Source organism: Schistocerca cancellata, chromosome 4 (genome assembly GCF_023864275.1).
Source record: "Schistocerca cancellata isolate TAMUIC-IGC-003103 chromosome 4, iqSchCanc2.1, whole genome shotgun sequence".
Taxonomy (NCBI): domain Eukaryota; kingdom Metazoa; phylum Arthropoda; class Insecta; order Orthoptera; family Acrididae; genus Schistocerca; species Schistocerca cancellata.
This window is the reverse complement of record NC_064629.1, coordinates 484,460,698-484,483,869: the sequence shown is the minus strand read 5'-3', so window position 1 is coordinate 484,483,869 and position 23,172 is coordinate 484,460,698. Positions and strand designations below refer to the sequence as shown.

Here is a 23,172-nt window from a genome sequence, read left to right as displayed (position 1 = left end):
GAAGGCCAGTGGGAGCAGTATTATGTTATGGAGGACATTCACCTGGGCTTGCATGGGACCTGCAGTAATAATCAAATGAACCATGACAGCTGTGGACTACGTGAACATTGTTAGGGACCACCTGTAACCCCTTATGCTCAATGTCTTCCCAGCAGTGGTGGCATCTTCCAGCAGGATTACTGTCCCTGTTACAATGCCAGAATTGTGTTGCAGTGGTTTGAGAAGCATGATGGTGAACTCACAGTGATGTCTTGCCCATCAAATTCAGCTTATCTGAATCTGATGAAACCTAGCTGGGACACTATTGGGCACCAGCTCCATGCCCACAAATCAGCTACCCATAAATTACAGGAAGTGTATAATCTGTGCATAGGCATTTGGTGCCACGAACCTCTAGAAACCTATCAAGTACTTGTTGAATCCATTGCTCTCAGAATTGTATTTCAGAGGTGGACCAACAGAGTTTTAACTAGGTGGTTATAATTTTTTGGCTGATCAGTATTCATAGTAAGATACATGTGTTATTTGATGGCACTAAAGTTTTCCCTTATGTACTTCCCAAAGTGTCTAGGTGTAAGCCTTGACTGGACACAGAAATTAACCAGCACTACACAGACCTGTCAAAGAAGCTTAGCACAAGAGTAAATTTACTCCACAAAATATCTGCAAACAACTGGGGAGCAAATGCAGATACACTACTCTGTTCACTAGTATTCTCAGCTGCTGAATATTATGCCCCTGTATGGAAAAATAATGCACATACAAACAACACAGACATACATCTGAAAGAGGCCATACAGACCATTGCTTGTATTGTCAGATTAACTCTCATATAATTCTTTAGATGACAGGTTACCATACAAAGTTAGTTCTAAATGGCTCTTTCCAGATTTCCCCAAAGTTTCACAAGCTACCTTGGTTTTATCTTCATACCACAGAAGTTTTCAGTGTGATCAATAAGTCAAAAGACCACTGAAATGATCTTCCAGCACAGAAGATGAATCACATTCGAATTTCCATGAGGGAAGTTGTAGAGTTCTATCAACCTAATCACGACTGGTCAAGATTTGACAAATCCAAACGAGACAAGGGAGATGTAGAAACATATTGAAGATGCATGTTTATTGTTAAAGTACAGCACGTGAATGTTGTCCAGAGAAACAGATAACAAGAGATACTGAGAAGAGTTGCCCATTCCATGTTTCTATAGGTGGTCTGAAAGACATAAATGAAGTGACACCAAGTGCTGCAATCTGGCTGTCAAACTCAATCTTTAATTTGTAAATAAATTATATGTGTATATGCATATGTTCTGTAATTCCAAATGACAATAGTATTAGTAGTACTAGTGATAATAATAATAATAATAATAATAATAATAATAATAATAATAATGGTAATAATAATCCATACCAGTTGCCATATAATTTCTATTTTCATTGTCATTCTCCAATCCCTTGAATAGTTTTCCGTGTTTTATGTACAGTCATTTCATGTTGTTATTCATCCACTATACATACTTGTTTTGCAGGTATTCTTCCATCATTTATCGAGAGTGTTTAACTCCATTATTGTCCTACAAGTGTCTACCTCAGTAACCATTCCCCAACATGCACTGATTTCTCTCACTAAAGCCACATCTCATTCCTAATGAATTACTGCTCCACATAACTATGTCAGTTCAGGAAAGCACCTCTGCCCCTTCCCACTCTTCCTCCCTGTTCCCCTCAGCCAGGCCACCTAACACAAACACTCACCCTGGTTGGGCTGCACCACCAGGATAATGTAGCTGCAAGTGTATATGTGTAAGGATATTTTCATCAGTTTATTATCAATCAGCAAGGACGTTATCTGAAAATTTAACCACAAGTCAGTCCTCTTTATATGACTGTCTATTGCTTAAAACCTCAACAAGAAGGTGAGTGATTGTAACATAACAGGTGAAACTGTGCACCTGAAACAGAGTCATCCACATATACATAAAGTTATTAATTTCTGCTTGGGTAATTTGTACTGACATTTCATTTTCTATGTTCATTTAATAATAAATTTCTATATTAATAACTGTAGAAGAATTTGAATAACATAATGCAAAATGGGCAAAAAAGAATAAAGTAGTTGTATTGATTAGTGATTTCTGGTACAGTTTGTGCAGTATATTAAAAATAAAAATAATTGCAATTAAAAAATTTGGTAGCTAGATATGCAAACCCACAGCCTGTTGGATCCATGGCCTTCACGAATTGTTTCATCAGGCCAAGTTTGATGTGAAGCTGTGGAAGTAGTATATATTCAGGAGCTACCGGACTTTCACATTGTACATTCTTTTCGCCAACTTTCCATCTTCGCCTAGGCCATTTCTTTTTCACGTAGTGAGAATTTTGGTCTCGACTATCCCACTCGCAAAGAAAACAGGCATGCTTTGTGTAGCCTTGTTGCATTCCCAGTACCATAGCAATTACCTTGAATCTGCACATATTTTCCATTTGTGTTCATTGTCTTTTAATGAATTTAGCATCCTTTGTACGAATTCGTAATTAAAGCTACTGGAACAGAGGGTATTTTATTTCCATTATGGAGCAAAACACCCTTCAGACTTGTTTTTGGTGCATCTATGAAAAGTCTCCACTCCTGTGAAATATAAGTGAAGTTCAGCATTTTCATCAGGCCAGCAACGTCACTGCAAAATGTCAGTGCTTTGTCAGTTGAAAAATAAGAAATAAAGGCATGTTCTCTGTGCCTGAACACACTGATTTTAGTACGTTGGTGCAGCAGATTACACTCTTGTAATCTTGAACCAAGCAGCTGCACCTTTTGTTTACTTAGCCCTAGATCACGTACTAGATCATTTAAATCTGCCTGTGTTAACAAATGTGGTGATGACTCACTTGTGCAGTAATATAAAGAATTATCATCTGTGATTTCTTCATTACTACTTATTTCACTGTCACTTGGAATTTGGCCTCGAGCTCTTGAAGGTACTGGAAGGTTGTCGGAATGCTGCACTGGCATTCTCACTGAAGGCAGTTCTGGGTAAACAATGTGCCTCTTTGACTTTTTGTTTGTAAAACCCTGAATTTTTGTTAGACAGAAATAACAATCAGTAACATGGTCCTTAGGCCCCCTTCACACCATTGGAACAGCAAACAATGCCACATTCTCTTTACCTTTCCATCACTGAATTAGTTAGCAGTAACATGTAGCACAACAGAAATGTGGTGCCCATTCTTTATCTTGGTCTCCTACCTCTACTCCAAAGTAATGTTTGTATGCTTTCTTTATGACTGAAGAAATGCTCTTCCTATTTCTGGCAAAAGTGAACTTCCCACAGATGTAGCAGAAGTTGTCTGGCTTATATCAACCTCCACGACGACGTGGCATTTCTGCAAATTTAAAAATACCACTTTGGTAATACACCTGTATTAAATTAATAGAAGGGAACTAGAGGAACGCTGATGTGTAAAAACAAGCAGTCATTTTACCTTCAGCACCAGGCTCAATCAGTTTACACACAGCAACTAAAATATTCAACCGTGTTCAGAAATATGACAGACAGTTACTTGTCAGCCAAAACACCCACTCGTTAAGACTGACACAACACCACTGTTGTAAACTCGATGCACCTGCTCCTAGGAGGCGTGAAGCTTTACTGCCGAGGCAGCGACTGGCTGTCGCCGTTCGAGTTAATGAGATGTTTCAGGTGGTCTTAATGACATAGGTGTGGCGGGGGATAACCTAATGATGTCTGATTCTTCCCACCTGCTGTTTCATAAGAAATTATCATGTTCTATCTCTATTGGATGTGGCAACATACCCGTATTTCTCTATAACATCTCTGTGTTTGCCATGAATTGTGAATATACATATATATGCACATTACATAAAAAGTATCCCTGACAATGATATTTTGTTTACATATTTGAATTTCCCACGGTAAAATGGTCTAGAAGCACATACTTTAATCTCAGAAATAGAACCCATGTCAAACAGTGTAATTAAATAAATAAAAAGTCTCAGCAATGGAAAATATCTGTAATTTGAAGAAAATGGTGATGGAATTATAACTAGAAATTATATGCAATGAACTGGTAATTACTGTTTTCTGGGTGAAGTAGCACATAATTTACCTCTTTAAGGTAATTGTTTATGGATTACGATGTCTGCAGGAGTGATTAGTTTCTGAGATTGATTCACAAGGAGTTTGCATTTATTTGAAGTTTATCTGTGCACTTTGTTCAGTGTTTCACGATCTTTCACTTGCGAACTTATACAGTGAACACATCATAAACCAATGAGGATTTCATTAGACTGATTGCTGGGGAGCCATGGGATCATAGTTTACAGGCAACTTTTGATTTTGGTCATTTGTTTGACATTTGCCACATTATGGCTTGGCTGATGAGAGGAGTACAATGCACTGGTGGCTGTACTATAATGTGAGACATATGGTGTGCTGATGCAGAGATGGAGATGGGACTCAAGGAGGAGGTCCTTGCTGTGGCAGCAACTGAACAACTGCAGTGAGTGCATACTCAGTGAAGTGATGTATAATGACAGGGAGAACTGAAGATAGGCAATTCAATTTAAATTGATTTCATTGATGCCTTTAGAGACCAATTATTGAAATTATTAATATGTTTAGAATCTAGAGATCACTTATGGTTTAGATGTATAGTTGCTTACACATGTCTTATTTCAATGCCAAAATCTTTGCCCCATGAAGTTACTATTAGCTATCACAGAGGTAATGTCTTCATGAAGTGGAAGTATGTAACATAACAGGTGAAACTGTGCACCTAAAACAGAATCATCCACGTATACATAAAGCTATTAGCTTCAGTGTGGGTAGTTTGTACCAATACTTTGTTTACTATGCTAATTTAATAATAAATTTCTGTATTAATAATTGTAGACGGATTTGAAGAACATAATGCAAAACAGGCAAGGAAGAATAAAGTAGTTGTTTTGACTAGCGATTGCTGGTACAGTTCGTGCAATATATTAAAAATAAAAATAATTGCAGTAAGAAAATATAATAGTATGGGATAGGATAAATAAACAGAATTGTGTACTGTATTTGGTTTAAGTAGTTGTATATTGTGAAAAGTGTTTGTTTGTAAACAAATGATGGTGAGGTATATTTGAGTAGAGTGGTGTTACAAGACAAATCGCAGGGCAGAGACGCAAGGCAGAGATTGTGGGCTTTGGTGTGCTGGGAGCCATGCAGGCAAGGTGGGCTAGAATGGCCTGGGACCACATGAGTTTTGAAACTGAGGCAGGATCAGGCCTATAGGACTGTTTAGAAGTTAGTCTTTGGTTTATAAGTTTGTGAGCTGTGAACATAGTGGAATTATGGTGACTGTGATGTAGTGAACTGTTAATTGCCTGCCACTGCTGTACTAAAACTATTTACAGATTCCATTGGACCATTGTGTATAGGACCATCATTCATAGCTAAGCAAGTTTCTATGAATAAAGCAACAACATAAGTCTAATGTGTGCTAAACATACATTAATATCCTTAATTCTCAATTGCATTGCTCAATTTACTCTTACATTCTGTACTTCACTGACTGAGCACATAGGCCACCTTAATAATTATTTATGTATGGGCATAAAGCAGTGGTGTGCAACAAAACCTCTGTGCAGACGAGCTGTTGAACAGGTTGTGCACTCACTCTCTGCTGGATTGCAAGCAGCATTAGTTACTGCTAACCATTAGTAACGTTGCATGATTACCTTTATTCTTCCCGTTACAATAGTTCAGGGAAAATGTGTTTGGTAGTGCTTGTGAATATTATATGTCATATGTGACAACTGAGAAATAAAATCTTTAAATTATATACAAATATGTTCACTCCAACTGTGGTACATTCATTTTTTTTTTTAAATCAATTTGTGTTAAGCACAATTTTGAAAACACTATTTGTCACAATAAATACTTCTTTATATTATACGCCTGAATTATATGTTAAATATATTTGATTGCATAGGATCTCATAACACTACATATTTTTATCAGTTGAACAATCCTCTCGTGCCACACTTGTTATCAACTTTGTTGTTTGTAATAACACTTAGAAATATACTGAGGGCTTAACAAATAAATATGTATACTCTTTCATCCCTACATTGTGTCAGTTATTCTATATCATGCAAAAGGATATAACAAGAGACTGCATGTGAAAAAATCAGAATTTGCCATTCAAAGGCTTACTTTGCTATGCTAAATCTTAGTCAGCAGCTTGCCATAATAGGTACTTAGATGTATCATCTGTAGATTTAAGCTGACTATTGTACATTTAAGTACAAATAAGAACATACAGATTCTTTATCACATAATGAAGCTGCTATTTTTTCCACTGTAAATTATTGAGAGAATCTTGAATGAGCATTTTATTTTTCTGAGTATATTTGTACTTATGTTTATCTCTCAGTTCAAAACAACCCTGGGTATTAGTGTGACAGATTTTCTGCCCTTACATTTTTATAAATTCCCTTCCCCCCATTTTTCCTGTTGCTTGCAGATACATATTTGCACAAATTTTCAGTTTACTTAATCATATTTTATTTGCCAGTTCATTTTAGTTCATCTTTTATTTTCATTTCAGAACCATAAAAGCATGTATGAAAATTGACATTATTCTAGAAGCAAAATTTCATTAGAATCCTTACCATGATCGGAATGATATGAGTTACTTGTCCTGTCAGTTCAAATACTATAACTGATACAGAAATTGTGTGAGTAACAGCACCAGAAAATGCTGCAGCTCCTACAGTGGCATAACCACCTGCAAATAAAACAATATTACATTAGTTGTGAGAATGTTCTTATTTCAACTTATATGAACACATTTCTTCAAGATCTCACCATGTCTAATGAGACTACTTGTGCATCAGCATTATATTAAACATTACATGTATTTTGGACAATGCAGACACAACAGTCATAGAAAGAAAGATAACAAATGTATAGGCCTATTAGGGCTTGAGCTGTTCTGGGGTCATGATCGGCCACACCTTGATGGAGCTGTGAGGCGAATAAATTTTGGGTTAGGGATGGCTCTGGGGCAGCCAACTTTGCTCGTGTTTCTCTGGTGCCTGTCAGGACTATCAACACATGGGGTTTCACTAGGCATGGCCTACACTTAAACAGGACTGGGAAGGGAAGATTGGTACAGCTGATTCATGAAAGTATAGGGGGTGGACCTCGGGCCACACATGGTCAAATACATCTTGCCATGGGTAGGAAAAGTAAGTCTTTTTTAGGATAAATCCAGACAACAGGTTCCCTTGCCTAAAGAATATCTCCAGCACTTTAAAAAATACTGAAACAATCACCCACAAGACAGATTTTAACGCTCCAAGTATCACACATACCAGATGTTACAAAGAAAGAGTAACATGGGGCATTTCACAGACTTAACAATCCTCCATCAAAACATGCAATCAATAAAACATAAAATACAACTATTAGATGTTGAGCTCCAATCTTTGAACTGCACGGTAGTTTGTGTTACTGAGCACTGGTGTAGGGAGACAGAAATACAACATGTAGTGCTATCATCATATGAAAGGGCAAACTCTTACTGCAGAACTGCTTCAAGGGGTGGAGGATCATGCATTTATATCAGAAAAGGAACACAATTTAAATCAAGTCATGACCTCAGTACAGCAAGTGAAGACAAACACTTTGAAATATCAGCTATTGAATTAACAGGGCTTGATATCACCATAAAATTAATCATTTTATGTGTGTATAGATCTCCCAGTGGTAGTCTGGACACTTTTTTCAATAAATTAACAGAAGTTCTAGATAATGTCCCAAGTACAAAGGTCAACATAATTCTGTGTAGGGACATTAACATCAACACTAATACCATAAATGAATCCAGCAGCACCTTCATAAATATCCTTCAGAGTTTTGGCATGTCCCTATTGGTCAATAGTGCAACAAGGGTTACTACAATGACTGCATCAGTAATTGACCAGGTGGCCACAAGTATGGACAGGGAAAAATGTGATGTAGCCATAAAAGATCTCAGACTATCAGACCATCTCTGTCAAATAACAACAGTAAAATCAGGCATCGAATCATTCCCTAAACTACAAGCCTACAAATGACATCTATCAGAAATCAAAATAAAAATTTTTTCAAAGAACTAGCAAAACAAAGCTGGGATGAAGTGTATAAGGAAACCAATGTGAATATGAAATTCTCTAAATTCTCCACATTATTTAAATTGAACTTTGAAAAGGCATTTCCAAAAGTGTGCATGTCTATATCAACACCTCACAAAACAGATGGATAACAGCAGGTATTAAGAAATCCTCCCAAACACTTAAATACCTCTGTTCCATGAAAAAGAGTTGCAATGATTCAGAATTCTTAAATTTCTATCATAGATACAAAAAGATCTATAGGAAGGTGCTGATTGCTGCAAAAAAGACATTTAATGAAAAAATAATATATAATACAGAGAATAAAAGCAAAGCAGTCTGGAATGTAATAAAAAAAGAAACAGGGAGAGGCAAGGAACCACAGAATAACATAGTGCTAAGGGAGGGGGACAACATAATAAATGATCCACAACACTTAGCAAACTATGTAAATGAGCATTTTTCAAGTATTGCAGAGAAGTTACAGCAAAAATTCCCCCCAAAAAATATAACACATGTAAATAATGTTGCACTAAATACAATGATGTTACCTCCAACCACAGAGAATCAAGTCAATAAAACTGTTCAAAAACTAAAAAATAAAAAGTCAGTAGGCTTATATGAAGTACCAATGTGTGTACTGAAACAGTGCATAGAAATTATACAAGACTCCTTAACAAATACAATGAATGAATCCTTCGCATCAGGACATTTCCAGAGCAGTTAAAACAGGCAAGAGTTGTACCTTTGCTTAAGAAAGGTAATGCAGAAGACGTAGAAAGTTACTGGCCCATTTCCCTGCTGTCACCATTCTCAAAAATAATAGAAGCAATTATGAAAGACAGATTAATGAATTACCTGAATAAATACAATCTTTTAAGCAAACCACAGTTTGGTTTCTGAAGTGGCAAAAATATGGAGTCAGCCATAGTAGAATTCACAAAGGTTGTACTTGATGCTCCTGACAAAGATGAGTGGATCTTTCTAAGGCCTTTGATACAGTTGACCACAAGATTCTATTAAATAAATTAGAGGCATTAGGAATAAGAGGGGTAGCTAATGACTGGTTTTGATCATACCTAACAGATAGGGTACAAAGAGGAGAGATAACACATACTTCAAATAGATCCAAACATTTAGTAAAACACTTATCAGAACCAAAATACATTAATATAGTGGTTCTCCAATGTAGCATATTGGGACAAATACTATTCCTGATATACATCATTGACTTTCCCAGTAGTGTTACTTATGGTGAAAAAATTCTCTTTGCTGATGACAGCAATATTATAGTCACTGAGAAAACAATGCCATGAACTTCAGTTTGGAGAGGGAAAATTACAATGTTAAATTAAGTATAGATGGCACATCTATAGACTGTGTAACAAATGCAGAATTTCTAGGAATGAATATTGATTCTCAGTTGAAGTGGTGTGAACACAAAAACGTACTTGCAATCAGAATGTCATAAGTATATTATGCCCTTAGAATCCTATCATCAGTGTGTAACATGCAGTGTTTTTTAGTTACATACTATTCATATGTAAACTCAATTCGTACCTATGGCAATCTATTTTGGGGAACAAATGCACAAAATATGAACACAATTTTCAAACTCCAGAAAAGAGCCATAAAAATCTAACCAAAAATGGTAGTCGAGCTCACTGTAAAGATCTGTTCAAAACACTGGGAATTTTAACTGCTCCATGTGAATATATTTATCAGTCAGTTGTACAAATCGAAATAATATTAGTAATTACTGCACAAACAGTTTGTCCATGACCATGGAACAAGAGCTATACTCAACTTACATTTGCCAAGAAAAAATAAACATAAAACTAAAAAAAAGGATTTTCTACCAAGTAATAAAACTGTACAATAAATTACCAAAAGAGATAAAATAAATTGCGAAAATACTCTTGTTTAAAAAGGCACCTAAAAAGTGCCTGTTATGCAATACATTTTATACATTGAAGGATTACTTTGATAAAACAGAGTAGGGGTTTGGTAAACAAAATGTCATACAAATAGATAATAATAATGATTATAAAACTTCCAACATTCCACATAACACCTTCACACTACGTTTTTTCTTCTTTTTTCCTTTTCTAGAAAAACTTACCCCCAAGCTATGCATTGTGCAATACTAACACCTCTTCCTCTTTCTGAGCTCAACATCTCACTCATAGAGGGATGCTGACTCAGTTTTTCAGGATAGCAAATGGGGAGTTGTGGTACAGAAAATGGCCCAGAGATCACCAGTGTGTGTGTGTGTGTGTGTGTGTGTGTGTGTGTAGTAAGTGGACTGTTATAAAACAATTTGTGATAAGTGTGTGCAGTGACTGATAGTGAAATATGAGTGAACAGTGTGGCATTACGTTATTTAGTAAAAAAAAAAAAAAAAAAAAAAAAAAAAAAAAAAAAAAAAAAAAAAAAAAAAAAAAAAAAAGGGTATTGTATACTGGAAGTGAATCTAATGGTTGTCTCTAACTAGAAGTCTGTAAATGTGTGTGTATATGAATTAGCTTATTTTAAATTGGTCTTAACTTGTAAATACTTTGACATGTCCTATATCCTTGTAATTCTTGGATATTCAAAAGTGTGTGCAAGATGGGTCTCATGGTGTCTAATGGTAGGTCACAAATTGCACAGAAAAAAAACATTTGTCTTGATTTGTTGCCACATTTTGAAGCTGTGGGGGAGGCCTTGTCATGGATCGTGACCGGTGACAAACCATGGGTTCGCTGTTTTGAGCTGGAAACAAAACAACAGTCGACGGAATGGTGACATTCCCACTCCCCACAGAAGAATAAATTCAAAGCAACTGCTTCCGTTGGTAAGATCATGATCACTGTGTTCTGGGACTGTGAAGGTGTGATTTTCACTGATGTGATGCCAAGAGGAGGTACCATTAATTCAGAAGCATGTGTCAAAACATTAACAAAACTCAAGATGCACTTCTGATGATTTCAATGCCACAGCAACCCAGGAGATGTTTTGCTGCAACACAATAACACTTGGCCCACACATGTCTGAGGACTGCTGAACAAAATGCAAAATAGGGTTGGACAGTGTTGCCCCATCCATCCTACAGCCCTGACCTAGCCCCTTGTTTGGGCCATTAAAGGATGCCATTAGTGGAATACATTTTTTGCCACCAGGGAAAGGACTGGTACTGACAGGGCATACATGCACTTGTTTCGTGCTGGAGAAAGGTCTTAGAATGGCATGGAGATTATGTGGAAAAATAGGGTGTGTAGATAAAATACCATTCTTTCGTGTGTGTAATTCTCATTATGTTCAATAAAGAATTGTTGAAGAAAAAAATGCAGTGAATTACTTTCTGGGCAACCTTGATATTAAAGATGTGCCAACAGTATACATAATCATCTTTACACTAATGGCATATGACATAACATGTATGTAGTGAATAAAAAGTATTGATGCCAATGTTTCAACTACTGAAAATTTGAGTTACTACTTCTTAAATATTATCATATTATAAGTTATTTTTGCACATTGCTCTCTGGTTCAAACAAAATGTTTTATAATATTAGTCACTTTCCCTCTTATGCTATAGAAAAACAATCCCTCTAGAAGAATACCATGACAAATACAGCTAAAAACCATGGAAATATCTAAAAAAAAAAAAACACTACAGAGTTTCTCCTCTTCTTCCAAAACCTTGATGACATGTATTATCAATAGCAGAGGGATTGTAGCATGTATGGATACATATAATACATTAGACATATATATCTAAAAACAAAGATGATGTGACTTACCAAACGAAAGCGCTGGCACGTCGATAGACACACAAACATACACACAAAATTCTAGCTTTCGCAACCAACGGTTGCTTCGTCAGGAAAAAGGGAAGGAGAGGGAAAGACAAAAGGATGTGGGTTTTAAGGGAGAGGGAAAGGAGTCATTCCAATCCCGGGAGCGGAAAGACTTACCTTAGGGGGAAAAAAGGACGGGTATACACTCGCACACACACATATATCCATCCACACATATACAGGCACAAGCAGACATATTCAGAGGCAGAGATGTCAGTCGAGGCGGAAGTGCAGAGGCAAAGATGTTGTTGAATGACAGGTGAGGTATGAGTGGCGGCAACTTGAAATTAGCGGAGATTGAGGCCTGGTGGATAACGGGAAGAGAGGATATATTGAAGAGCAATTTCCCATGTCCGGAGTTCGGATAGGTTGGTGTTAGTGGGGAGTATCCAGATAACCCGGACGGTGTAACATTGTGCCAAGATGTGCTGGCTGTGCACCAAGGCATGTTTAGCCACAGGGTGATCCTCATTACCAACAAACACTGTCTGCCTGTGTCCATTCATGCGAATGGACAGTTTGTTACTGGTCATTCCCACATAGAATGCACCACAGTGTAGGCAAGTCAGTTGGTAAATCACATGGGTGCTTTCACACGTGGCTCTGCCTTTGATCGTGTACACCTTCCGGGTTACAGGACTGGAGTAGGTGGTGGTGGGAGGGTGCATGGGACAGGTTTTAAACCGGGGGTGGTTACAAGGGTAGGAGCCTTCCACCTAACCTTCGTAACCTCTTAGTTCATCCCTATGAAATCCCCAAACCACCTTCCCTACCCTCTGGCTCCTACCCTTGTAACTGCCCCCGGTTTGCATGAATGGACACAGGCAGACAGTGTTTGTTGGTAATGAGGATCACCCTGTGGCTAAACATGCCTTGGTGCACGGCCAGCACATCTTGGCACAATGTTACACCATCCGGGTTATCTGGTACTTCCCACTAACACCAACCTATCCGAACTCCGGAGATGGGAACTTGCTCTTCAATATATCCTCTCTTCCCGTTATCCACCAGACCTCAATCTCCACTAATTTCAAGTTGCCACCACTCATACCTCACCTGTCATTCAATAACATCTTTGCCTCTGCACTTCCGCCTCGACTGACATCTCTGCCCAAACTCTTTGCCTCTGAATATGTCTGCTTGTGTCTGTATATGTGTGGATGGATATGTGTGTGTGTGCGAGTGTATACCCGTCCTTTTTTCCCCCTAAGGTAAGTCTTTCCACTCCCGGGATTGGAATGACTCCTTTCCCTCTCCCTTAAAACCCACATCCTTTCGTCTTTCCCTCTCCTTCCCTCTTTCCTGACTAAGCAACCGTTGGTTGCGAAAGCTAGAATTTTGTGTGTATGTTCGTGTTTGTTTGTGTGTCTATCTACGTGCCAGCACTTTCGTTTGGTAAGTCACATCATCTTTGTTTTTAGATATATTTTTCCCATGTGGAATGTTTCCCTCTATTATATGCATATCATTAGACATATATAGATACATATAATACAGTAGATTTTAAATGTTTATCTTTTCTAATAAATGAATAAGAGCCCATCCCATCAAATTTTGCACATAGCTGTAAAAAATGAGGCATTTTTTAGGAAAATAAAGTAGCTGCACAACGTTCTGGACATGGTCAGATATTTTTTTTATGAATACATGTGGATCCTTGCACTTTCCTACTTCTTGGAATGTTATTGAAAACAAGCATTCAGTACTGTTGAATGAAGGATGAAAATGGCAGACCATCAAAAATGAGCCCACTGAAGTTGTGTTACCATGACTACATGGTATTTTCCATGAGATGAATTGAGACTGTTGTGCAAGGAATTAGATGCTTTCTCTGTGTCAAAAATTTGCTTATGATTTGTAATGTAATGCTTGAGAGAAGAACATGCAAAACATTCAAAACAGTAGGTGTGAAACGGCTTAATGCAGAGAAAATAAAGAATCTGCATGCTCTCAAGCCTGCAAAAAATCTGTAAATATAAAAATTAAACGAGTAATTTAATCATGTTTTTCAGTTTGTTAATGACATATGTACTGCTTAGCATTTTATTAATAAATAACTTGGTATGAATTGCACATAACTTTCCAATAGTGATTCCACATGAGGCAACATTTTTATCAAAGACTCCATTCCATCTTGTAAATAACTTGAATAAGCAATTGGTCATAAGCTAACATTGAGAAATGTGACTCTTAATGAAAGCACTAAAGAAAACAGTATATTTACAAACATTTGTGCAGGTCTGTGCAGCTTAGTAGAATGTGAATAACGTTAGTAGCCATTACAAAATTTATCAGTCAGTCTTTAATTATAATGTCTATTGTTTTGGACAGGACAGATTTAAACAGGATGATTGTAACAGAAACTGTCTTATGCTATTAAACAGGAGAGAAAGAAAATTTTTATTATCAGCTTAAGAACTTGGCAGTGGTAAAAACACGTGTCAAAAGGTCTAGCACCAAAGTTTTCTTCTGGAACAGATAAGATGTTTGAGAGGCAATGAATCTGTATTTAAAGCTAAATTAAAGAAATATTTATTGGATATGGCTGTCTACTCAGTAGGAGAGTTTTATGTGTAAAAAAGGGACTTTTATTTAGAAATAACTAAATAATTTCCTATGACAAATTATTCAACCATAATAGACAATTTACTTTATTTATTATCAGATGATTGTCTTTTATAGTGTTAATCTAGTTTTTTTAATTTTTCAAAAAACAAGGATAAAGAACGTAAATCATGATTGTTTTGTAACTACCTTTGTGTTTGACTTGTTTCACATCTTGTGTGACATGCTCACAGTTTGAGAACAACAGAACATGAAATAAATGAAATAGTTTTTAGACTATAATTTCCTGGAACATTTCTTTCCCCTCCTGTAAATATTTACATAACCTTGCTCCTTTTAAACTATTTCAGAAATCCTCCCTCATTCATTACGAGAGTTATCACAAATATCATAGAATGTACAAAACATTTAGAGTAGTGTTTAACTATTTTTGCTGATATGCCACCTAATCCCTTTGTATTATTTTAGACTGATCCAATAATGTTTACAAATTACAATTCATCTGTCAGCAAGAGGAATAAACAGTTACTGACCTGACAAAAATAGAATGTTTCATGCTTTTTGATACTGCTGCATTTTGTTTTGGACGTTTCTCAGTTAGGTCTTTGTAGTGCTGATTGAAACTTTGAAAGGACCAGTAAATTGTTTCTCCTCTCTTTTCAGCATCATTTTGTCTCTCCTACAACGTGAGATCCTTTTCTGTTTGCATTATGAAGGTGTAGATTATCTTACAAAGAGACCACACATGCACCGAGCGAGGTGGCGCAGTGGTTAGCACACTGGACTCGCATTGGGGAGGACGACGGTTCAATCCCGTCTCCAGCCATCCTGATTTAGGTTTTCCGTGATTTCCCTAAACTGTTTCAGGAAAATGCCGGGATGGTTCCTTTGAAAGGGCACAGCCGATTTCCTTCCCCATCCTTCCCTAACCCGAGCTTGTGCTCCGTCTCTAATGACCTCGTTGTCAACGGGACGTTAAAAAACACTAACCTAACCTAACCTAGACCACACGCCAAATGGATTTTTGTAATTTTTTATATTTCCAGTATGTGAAATTCAGGACTCAAATATCAATCCTCCAGAGCATTTAGATGTAACTCTCAAAATTTCTGAAGAAAACTGGCTTTGATGTTTTCTGGCCAACTTTAATACACTAAAGTAAGGTCAGTTTTTCGATGTGGTGCATGGCACCTGCCACTTGGGGGGGGGGGGGGGGGGGCTAGTTTTATTCCATGGTGGGTTCCAAACTTATAAAGAAAGGTGAATGTTCTTCAAGCATTTCCATGAAATGCAAAATACACAAAGATGAAAAGAAAAATCAGTAGTGCTTGAGACTGGTAAGTGCTGGATTTAGTCTCATTTCAGTCTTTATTTACTTTTTCATTTTTTCACATTCATTTCTAATATTTACCTCATTTAAATCTAAAATTTAACAATATATGCTAATTAACACATATGTAACTGTTATTTTTATGAAAAATGAATGTCTTCTTATTTCTAATTATGCATCACACACAAAAATCCATTTTTCTTTGCAAACACAAATCTTAATTTCCAATCTATTACAAAAGCTCATTAACCATGTTTTTTTTTAAATTAAAAAGAACATTAAAAACCAATTTTTTTCCATCTACATGTATTTCATGCTCACAAAAATGTTTCTTTAAATATATTTATTTATTTATTTAGCCATCTGTGGACATTTTAAAATGTATGGATGTTTTCAGTTTGTGTACATTCATATATTTATACAGTTTGTTGTTACATGTGGTTAAACATTGTGACATATAAGTTATTTACAATCTTCTTTGCTCCTTATTGAAATGTTGCATATAGTTAAATATTGTGAAACAAAAGTTATTTACAATCATTTTGTACTAAGGAATTCTCTTACAGTGTAAAAGCAGTGTTCTTGGAAAAACAATTTATGATTTTTCCTAAAGTGGTACATGTAATCGGTTTCTTTTACTTTCTGTGGCAGTTTATTATACAGTTTTACACCTTCATACAAGAAGCTATTTCGAGTCTTATGTTTATTCTTCCTGTCTAGGTGAAGACAGTGACTTGTTCTTGTACTATAGTTATGAAAACTTCTATTTGTGCTATAATTTTCTATATTTTTCTTCATGTACACTATGGTTTTGAATATAAATTTACAAGGAGCAGTTAGAATTTCTAATGTTTTGAAAAGTTCTCTGCAGGGGGCCTGCTTACTGCTTTTTGTTATAATTCTTACTGCTCTCTTTTGCATTTTAAATACTGTTTGTAAATTTTGAGCACTGTTTCCCCAGAAAATAATACCATAACTGATTACTAAATTAGCATAACTTAAGTATACTGTTTGCAAACATTCATTACTGCATGTGGATACAAGGACTCTAAGTGCATAAGATGTTGTGGATATCTTTTTCGAGAGTTCCATAGCATGTTCATTCCACTTCATTTGGCTATCAATGTGCAACCCTAAGAATTTTGTTGTAGGTACATCATCTATGGAGATATTATCTAGTTTTAAATTAAACGTATTCTACAGGGCTATTACAAATGATTGAAGCGATTTCATAAATTCACCGTAGCTCCATTCATTGACATATGGTCACGACAAACTACAGATACGTAGAAAAACTCATAAAGTTTTGTTCGGCTGAAGCCGCACTTCAGGTTTCTGCTGTCAGAGCGCTCAAGAGCGCAGTGAGACAAAATAGCGACAGGAGCCGAGAAAGCGTATGTCGTGCTTGAAATGCACTCACATCAGTCAGTCATAATAGTGCAATGACACTTCAGGACGAAGTTCAACAAAGACCCACCAACTTCAAGTCCATTCGGTGATGGTATGCACAGTTTAAAGCTTCTGGATGCCTCTGTAAGGGGAAATCAACGAGTCGGCCTGCAGTGAGCGAAGAAACGGTTGAACGCGTGCGGGCAAGTTTCACGCGTAGCCCGTGGAAAATTGGCTTATGCCAGAACTGGAGACCGACAGCGCCGACTTCATCTTTCAACAGGATGGTGCTCCACCGCACTTCCATCATGATGTTCGGCATTTCTTAAACAGGAGATTGGAAAACCGATGGATCGGTCGTGGTGGAGATCATGATCAGCAATTCATGTCATGGCCTCCACGCTCTCCCGACTTAACCCCATGCGATTTCTTTGTGTGGGGTTATGTGAAAGATTCAGTGTTTAAACCTCCTCTACCAAGAAACGTGCCAGAACTGCGAGCTCGCATCAACGATGCTTTCGAACTCATTGATGGGGACATGCTGCGTCGAGTGTGAGAGGAACTTGATTATCGGCTTGATGTCTACCGAATCACTAAAGAGGCACATATTGAACATTTGTGAATGCCTAAAAAAACTTTTTGAGTTTTTGTATGTGTGTGCAAAGCATTGTGAAAATATCTCAAATAATAAAGTTACTGTAGAGCTGTGAAATCGCTTCAATCATTTGTAATAACCCTGTATTTTCTGTTGATTCTAAAGCATCTTGTATTTGTTTTCTTTATGTTGAGAGTTACTTTGTTTTCCTGAGACAATTTTTGAACATCCCTCAGCACTTCAGTAGAATTTTCCAGCATTTGTGCTGGTGTCTTACTGGTGATTACTATTTTGCTGTCATCAGCAAACAATATCTTCTCTCCATGGCTGATATGCTGTGGGAAATCATTTATATACACCAGAAACAATACTGGTCCCAGTACACTTCCTTGAGGGACTCCAATATTGATATATTGTGGATCAGATATATCTTTCTAAATGTACTTTGATCCACTGGAGACATGTGTGATCTCTACTGACTGTACTCTGTTTTCTAGATATAAACAAAATGACTCCCCTTTCTCCTAGTGCCTCTAACTTACGCGACAGCTTCTGGTGGTCAACTATATCAAATGTCTTAGATAGGCATAGGAAAAGGCCAGTTACATGGCTGTTCTCATCCAGTGCTTCTAAAACTGGTTTTGTAAATTGTGCTATTGCAGATTCTGTACCTCTACCACGCCTGAAACCATGCTGGCCATTGCAGAGGAGGTTGAATTTACTTAGATAGCTCATAAACAGTTTTTCATTATTGTTTCTATCACTTTGGAAAAGCATTGTCAGGGAAGCAACCAGATTTGAAGGATTCATTTACGATTTCTGTTAGTGGAGCTTCGATACCATTTAGGAATTTTTTCACCACACACATTGGGATTTCATCTAAACCTGCTGAGTTTTTGTTCTTTAATTGCCTTACAACATTGCATACTTCCTCCTCAGTAGTTGGAAACAATACCATTGAGTTTGCTATATGCTTAATTTGAATCTGTCAGGAAACAAACCCTGGGCCCCCCACAGGGCACACCAACCCTGTGGAGGGTCCTGGGTTTGATCCCTGACAGATTACTGAATGCATTCTAGCACACAGCTATGCTGCTTGCTGAATAAATAACCTAACTTTAGCCTCTTAGAGATCGTCAGAAAATTTCAAAGTTGATTTTCTCAAGAATTGTTGAGAGTTGCACCTGACTGCTTTGGTAAATGGTACTCGAGTACTGAACTTCACATACCATTAATAGTGAAAAAAATACAAAAATCAGATCAACTTGTTGACTTCTTGTTACAGATGTAAGAATGTCTAGTAATTGATGTCCAGCTTTAGCTTCTCTCAGTATTTTACTGTGTGCTTTTGACTTATGCCCAAAACTCTCTCTGATGAGCCACAGTTTCTCTCTCCATTAAATTTTTATACATTTCATTCACTTTTTCTCTAGTATTTATAATTTACAGTGTAATCCATTCCTTGTTGCATTTACCACTAATAGTCCTGTGTACCTCTGGGCAAACTACATTCACACTGGAACTTGAAATACCACCAAAGGTTTCTTATTTTTTCTTTGACTTGTCCCCACACATATATTGCTCAAGTTTTCTGATTCGAGTAACAAAGTTAAATTTCATGGTTTAGTTTATCCTAGATATACTTCTGTATTGTCCTATTTATTTATCTCAACTCATAACTCAATTATTAGGTGAAGGTGGCTCCCAACAGCAGAGTTTATATCCTGGACTTTTAGTCACTCAGTGAATATATTTGACAAAACATGCTCTGTTAATATGCTGGATGTACCACTATATTTGGTCACATTTTTACATGACAATGGAAATTATATGTTCCTAAAATGTCTGAAAAGTTTCTAGTTCAGCAACCATCTTTCATCACATCAATAATAAAGGTCTCAGTTTATTATTATACATGGAAACTGCCTCATGGCTTTATTCAGTAGCAAAACAAGTTCCAGGAAGATGCTTTTAGTTTACAAGCCTGGTGAGTGATAGCATATGCAGAATGTGCTTTTCACCTATGTATTTTATTTGTGTAGCAGCTACCTTGAATAACATTTCTGTACATTCATCATATGCTAAGGAGTATAATCCTCTAGCTTACTGTTAACATATATTGCTACTTTCCATGTTTATGGTTAGATCTACAATAACTGGGCATTGTGGTAGATCTATGTTACCACATCTACCATACCTGCACCATGTTGGTTATGAACATATCAAAATATGGAGGACAGACCCATCTGGTTACAATTCAACTTGCCCTTGTTGGTGCCTGGTGGTAGGGGTCTGGCCATCAAAGTGGCAGCACAGTCAAACAGCAATGACAGGATCAAAGTGAGGCTGGTGCATACAACCCAAGGGCAGCAACATCTCACCAATCAGAGTAGCAACCTTTCTATTACAATCCTGGAGTGGAGGGCTCTCTTCCTCATAATTTTATGATTCATTGGTCTGCTCCCTTGATTCTGATCTTGGGACACTGGTTACTTGTTTCAACTCAGCCTAGCTATGCACATTGATTTTATATGGGTTTCATGATTGGTGTCCCCATTAAAGTGATTTGGTTAATTTATATGTAATTATTTGTATGTGTTACATAACAAGTGGTAAAAAGTACGGTTCATTATTCCCATGTGTTTTTTTTTATGCAATTGCAGAGGCAACAGGAGCATTCTTGGACGTTGTTTTTCAGAGTATACTGCTACAGCAGCTGGAATGACAGAGGCAGTTGGAAATACAGCAACAGGAACCTACAGCCATGCTGGGTAGTGTTGACAGGATCTTTAATGTGGTTTCAATCCTGGCTGACCTATCCATCACCTTTCCCTGTCTACATCAAGTTGCCGAAGACAGGGAGTGTTATGAGAAATGCCTACAGCAACACTTCACAGACTTCAAGGTCAAAGACACTGACTCTCTTAAACCTATCTTTCCGTCATGAATCTCTCTCCAAACATACAACCTGTTAGGGAAGTTTGCTTCTCCCCCCTCCCCCTTTCAGGATCCTGCATCTCAGTCATTTGATGAAATGTGTCATTTTCTGACTTCATATTATTGCAGACATGCTCATGTGGTTTCCATGAGAGTGCAGTTTTATCAGTGCAGAAAACAACCTTGCCAATCTTATTGGACTTGGGATGTGGAGCTGCAAGGTTTAAGTCACAAGTGTCATTTTGTTTCTGCTCAGTCTAAAGAATCTTCTGTGGACACAATGGTTTGGCACCATATCATTAGAGCAGCCCCAAACCCCAATAAAGAGGTCTGCCATTGAACACTGCAGTTTGAAGACCTCCACCCCCTCCTTAGAAGAAATATTTAAGACAGCAGAAGCATTTGAAATTTCCTGGGCTGCAGGCCATCAGTTAGATTCCTGGGCTGACATGCCCCCTATCATCTGAGATGACAGTGAGCACTCATGTTCCAGCATGCCTTCAGAGACAGAATTCATGGCAGTGCAGTACACCCAGCTGGTGTGTTCCACAAACACACTCAGCCACAGCAGACAAACATCCACAAGCCCCTGCCTTTCTGCCCCATTGTTTTGTTTAATATGACCAGCTGCCTACCCTCAGTATTGGGCTTCTTGCCATCACTGACAAAAGTAAGGACGTGACTTCGAATCCTCAATCTGTGGACATTAATGCTGTTAACCATGCATGTTACAATTTTGCGACTGTTTGTAACAAACTGTTTATCTATGTGCATATCAATGGCACACCCCTTTGCTTGCAAATGGATATGGGTGCGGCAGCATCCCTTCTGAACTCTAACACTTACCTGCATCTCAGTTCCCCTCCACTGTCCCCTACTTTGTGCTGTCTTGCCAGTAATAACTGGCAATTAATTCCTATTCTGGGACACTTTATGGCAAATGGTTGTGTACTCACCGACAGTCCTTGTGGCATACAGTGCCTTTACAGAAAATATGTTTGACGCAGATATCACCAATTTGGTACATTTAGTGTCAGACCTTGTGCTCTATCAAGATTTTCCATCCTTTTTTTCCTGGGCTACGCAAGGCTACACATAATGTGGAACATATCACCATCAAACCCACTGCACAAACTTTTTTTCATGTCCAACATGTGCACTTGGCAGTTCATGATTAAATGAAAGAAGAACTAGATAGGCTGTCAGCATTGGGTGTCATGGAACCTATATCATCCAGTTGATGGGCTATGCCTTTGGTGATTATTAAGAAATCAACAGGCAAACTCTGCCTTTGGAGTGATTTTCAGGTGATTGTCAAATTGCAAACTGTAGTCGATACACAGCCCATTTTCCATCCAGAAGAACTCATGACAGAATTGTATTTTTCAACACTGGATTTGTCAGAAGCACATGTAAAGCTCCTGTTTGATGAAAACTCATGTCAGCTTCTTGTTCTCAATATACCATATGGCCTCTACCAGGAAAACCATTTGGTTTTCCGAGTTGCTAGCACTCCAGCTCTTTTTCAACATGATTTGGAGCAACTCAAACAATGAATCCCTTGTTGTCTCAACCACTTTGATGACATTGTTGTCACAGGTCCCACTAACAAAGACCATCTTCGCCAACTTTTGGCTTCCATTTCAGACATGGTGGGAAGTGGGTCTCAAGTGCAATTTGTTTGATGCATACTTCTTGCAACCCTGTACTGAATACCTGGGCCATGTCATACTGCAGCAATTGAGGCTGCCCCTTGTCCTACTAATGCAAAGGAGCTCCAGACATTTTTTTGGAAAAGTCAAGTATTACCACAAGTTCATGCCATAGGTAGCTGCAGTAGCATGTCCTCTCAATCAATTGCTCAAGAATGGCACATAGACTGTTTGGACACTTGCCTGTAAACAAAGCATTCCAGAAATGACAGACAGTCTTGATTCAGCTCTGTGCCTAGCCATCTACCAGCCAGGTAGGTAGTATTCATTCAGCCCCTACCCATCTTTGATGAGGATGAAGTTCTTTGTTTCTATCTTGATGATGAAACTCACTGGACAGTGGACAGGTTTCCTATTACTGGCCTCTGCATCACCCATGTGGTCAGCTCAGATCCTGTACTTCATCAGATGGGACAGTGTATTCATTGTTGGTGGCCATAATGGCCTTTAGTTCATGCATCAGATCTCGTTCACAATTTTTTGTGCTTCACCATAGATTAACTCCTGTTCATGGTGTTATTTTGCCATCTACAGAACATGCTGTGGAGGGCATGGGCATTCTGGCGTCCTTTAGGTGGAACATACTTCACCTACAGCACCATGGTCACTTGGACAGGTCATGCCTATTGACCAGATATTGAT

General features: G+C 37.7%; 1 protein-coding gene across 3 annotated transcripts in view; it reads right to left on the bottom strand.

Moving 5' to 3' along the window:
* Positions 1 to 23,172, bottom strand: part of LOC126183885 (chloride channel protein 2) — a 523,840-nt gene that overhangs the window by 41,920 nt on the left and 458,748 nt on the right. For all 3 annotated transcript variants that reach the window (XM_049926191.1, XM_049926193.1, XM_049926190.1), the window contains exon 12: positions 6,676 to 6,791. In XM_049926191.1, coding sequence (XP_049782148.1) covers positions 6,676 to 6,791 — 116 coding nt within the window. The remainder of the gene's footprint in view (positions 1 to 6,675; positions 6,792 to 23,172) is intronic.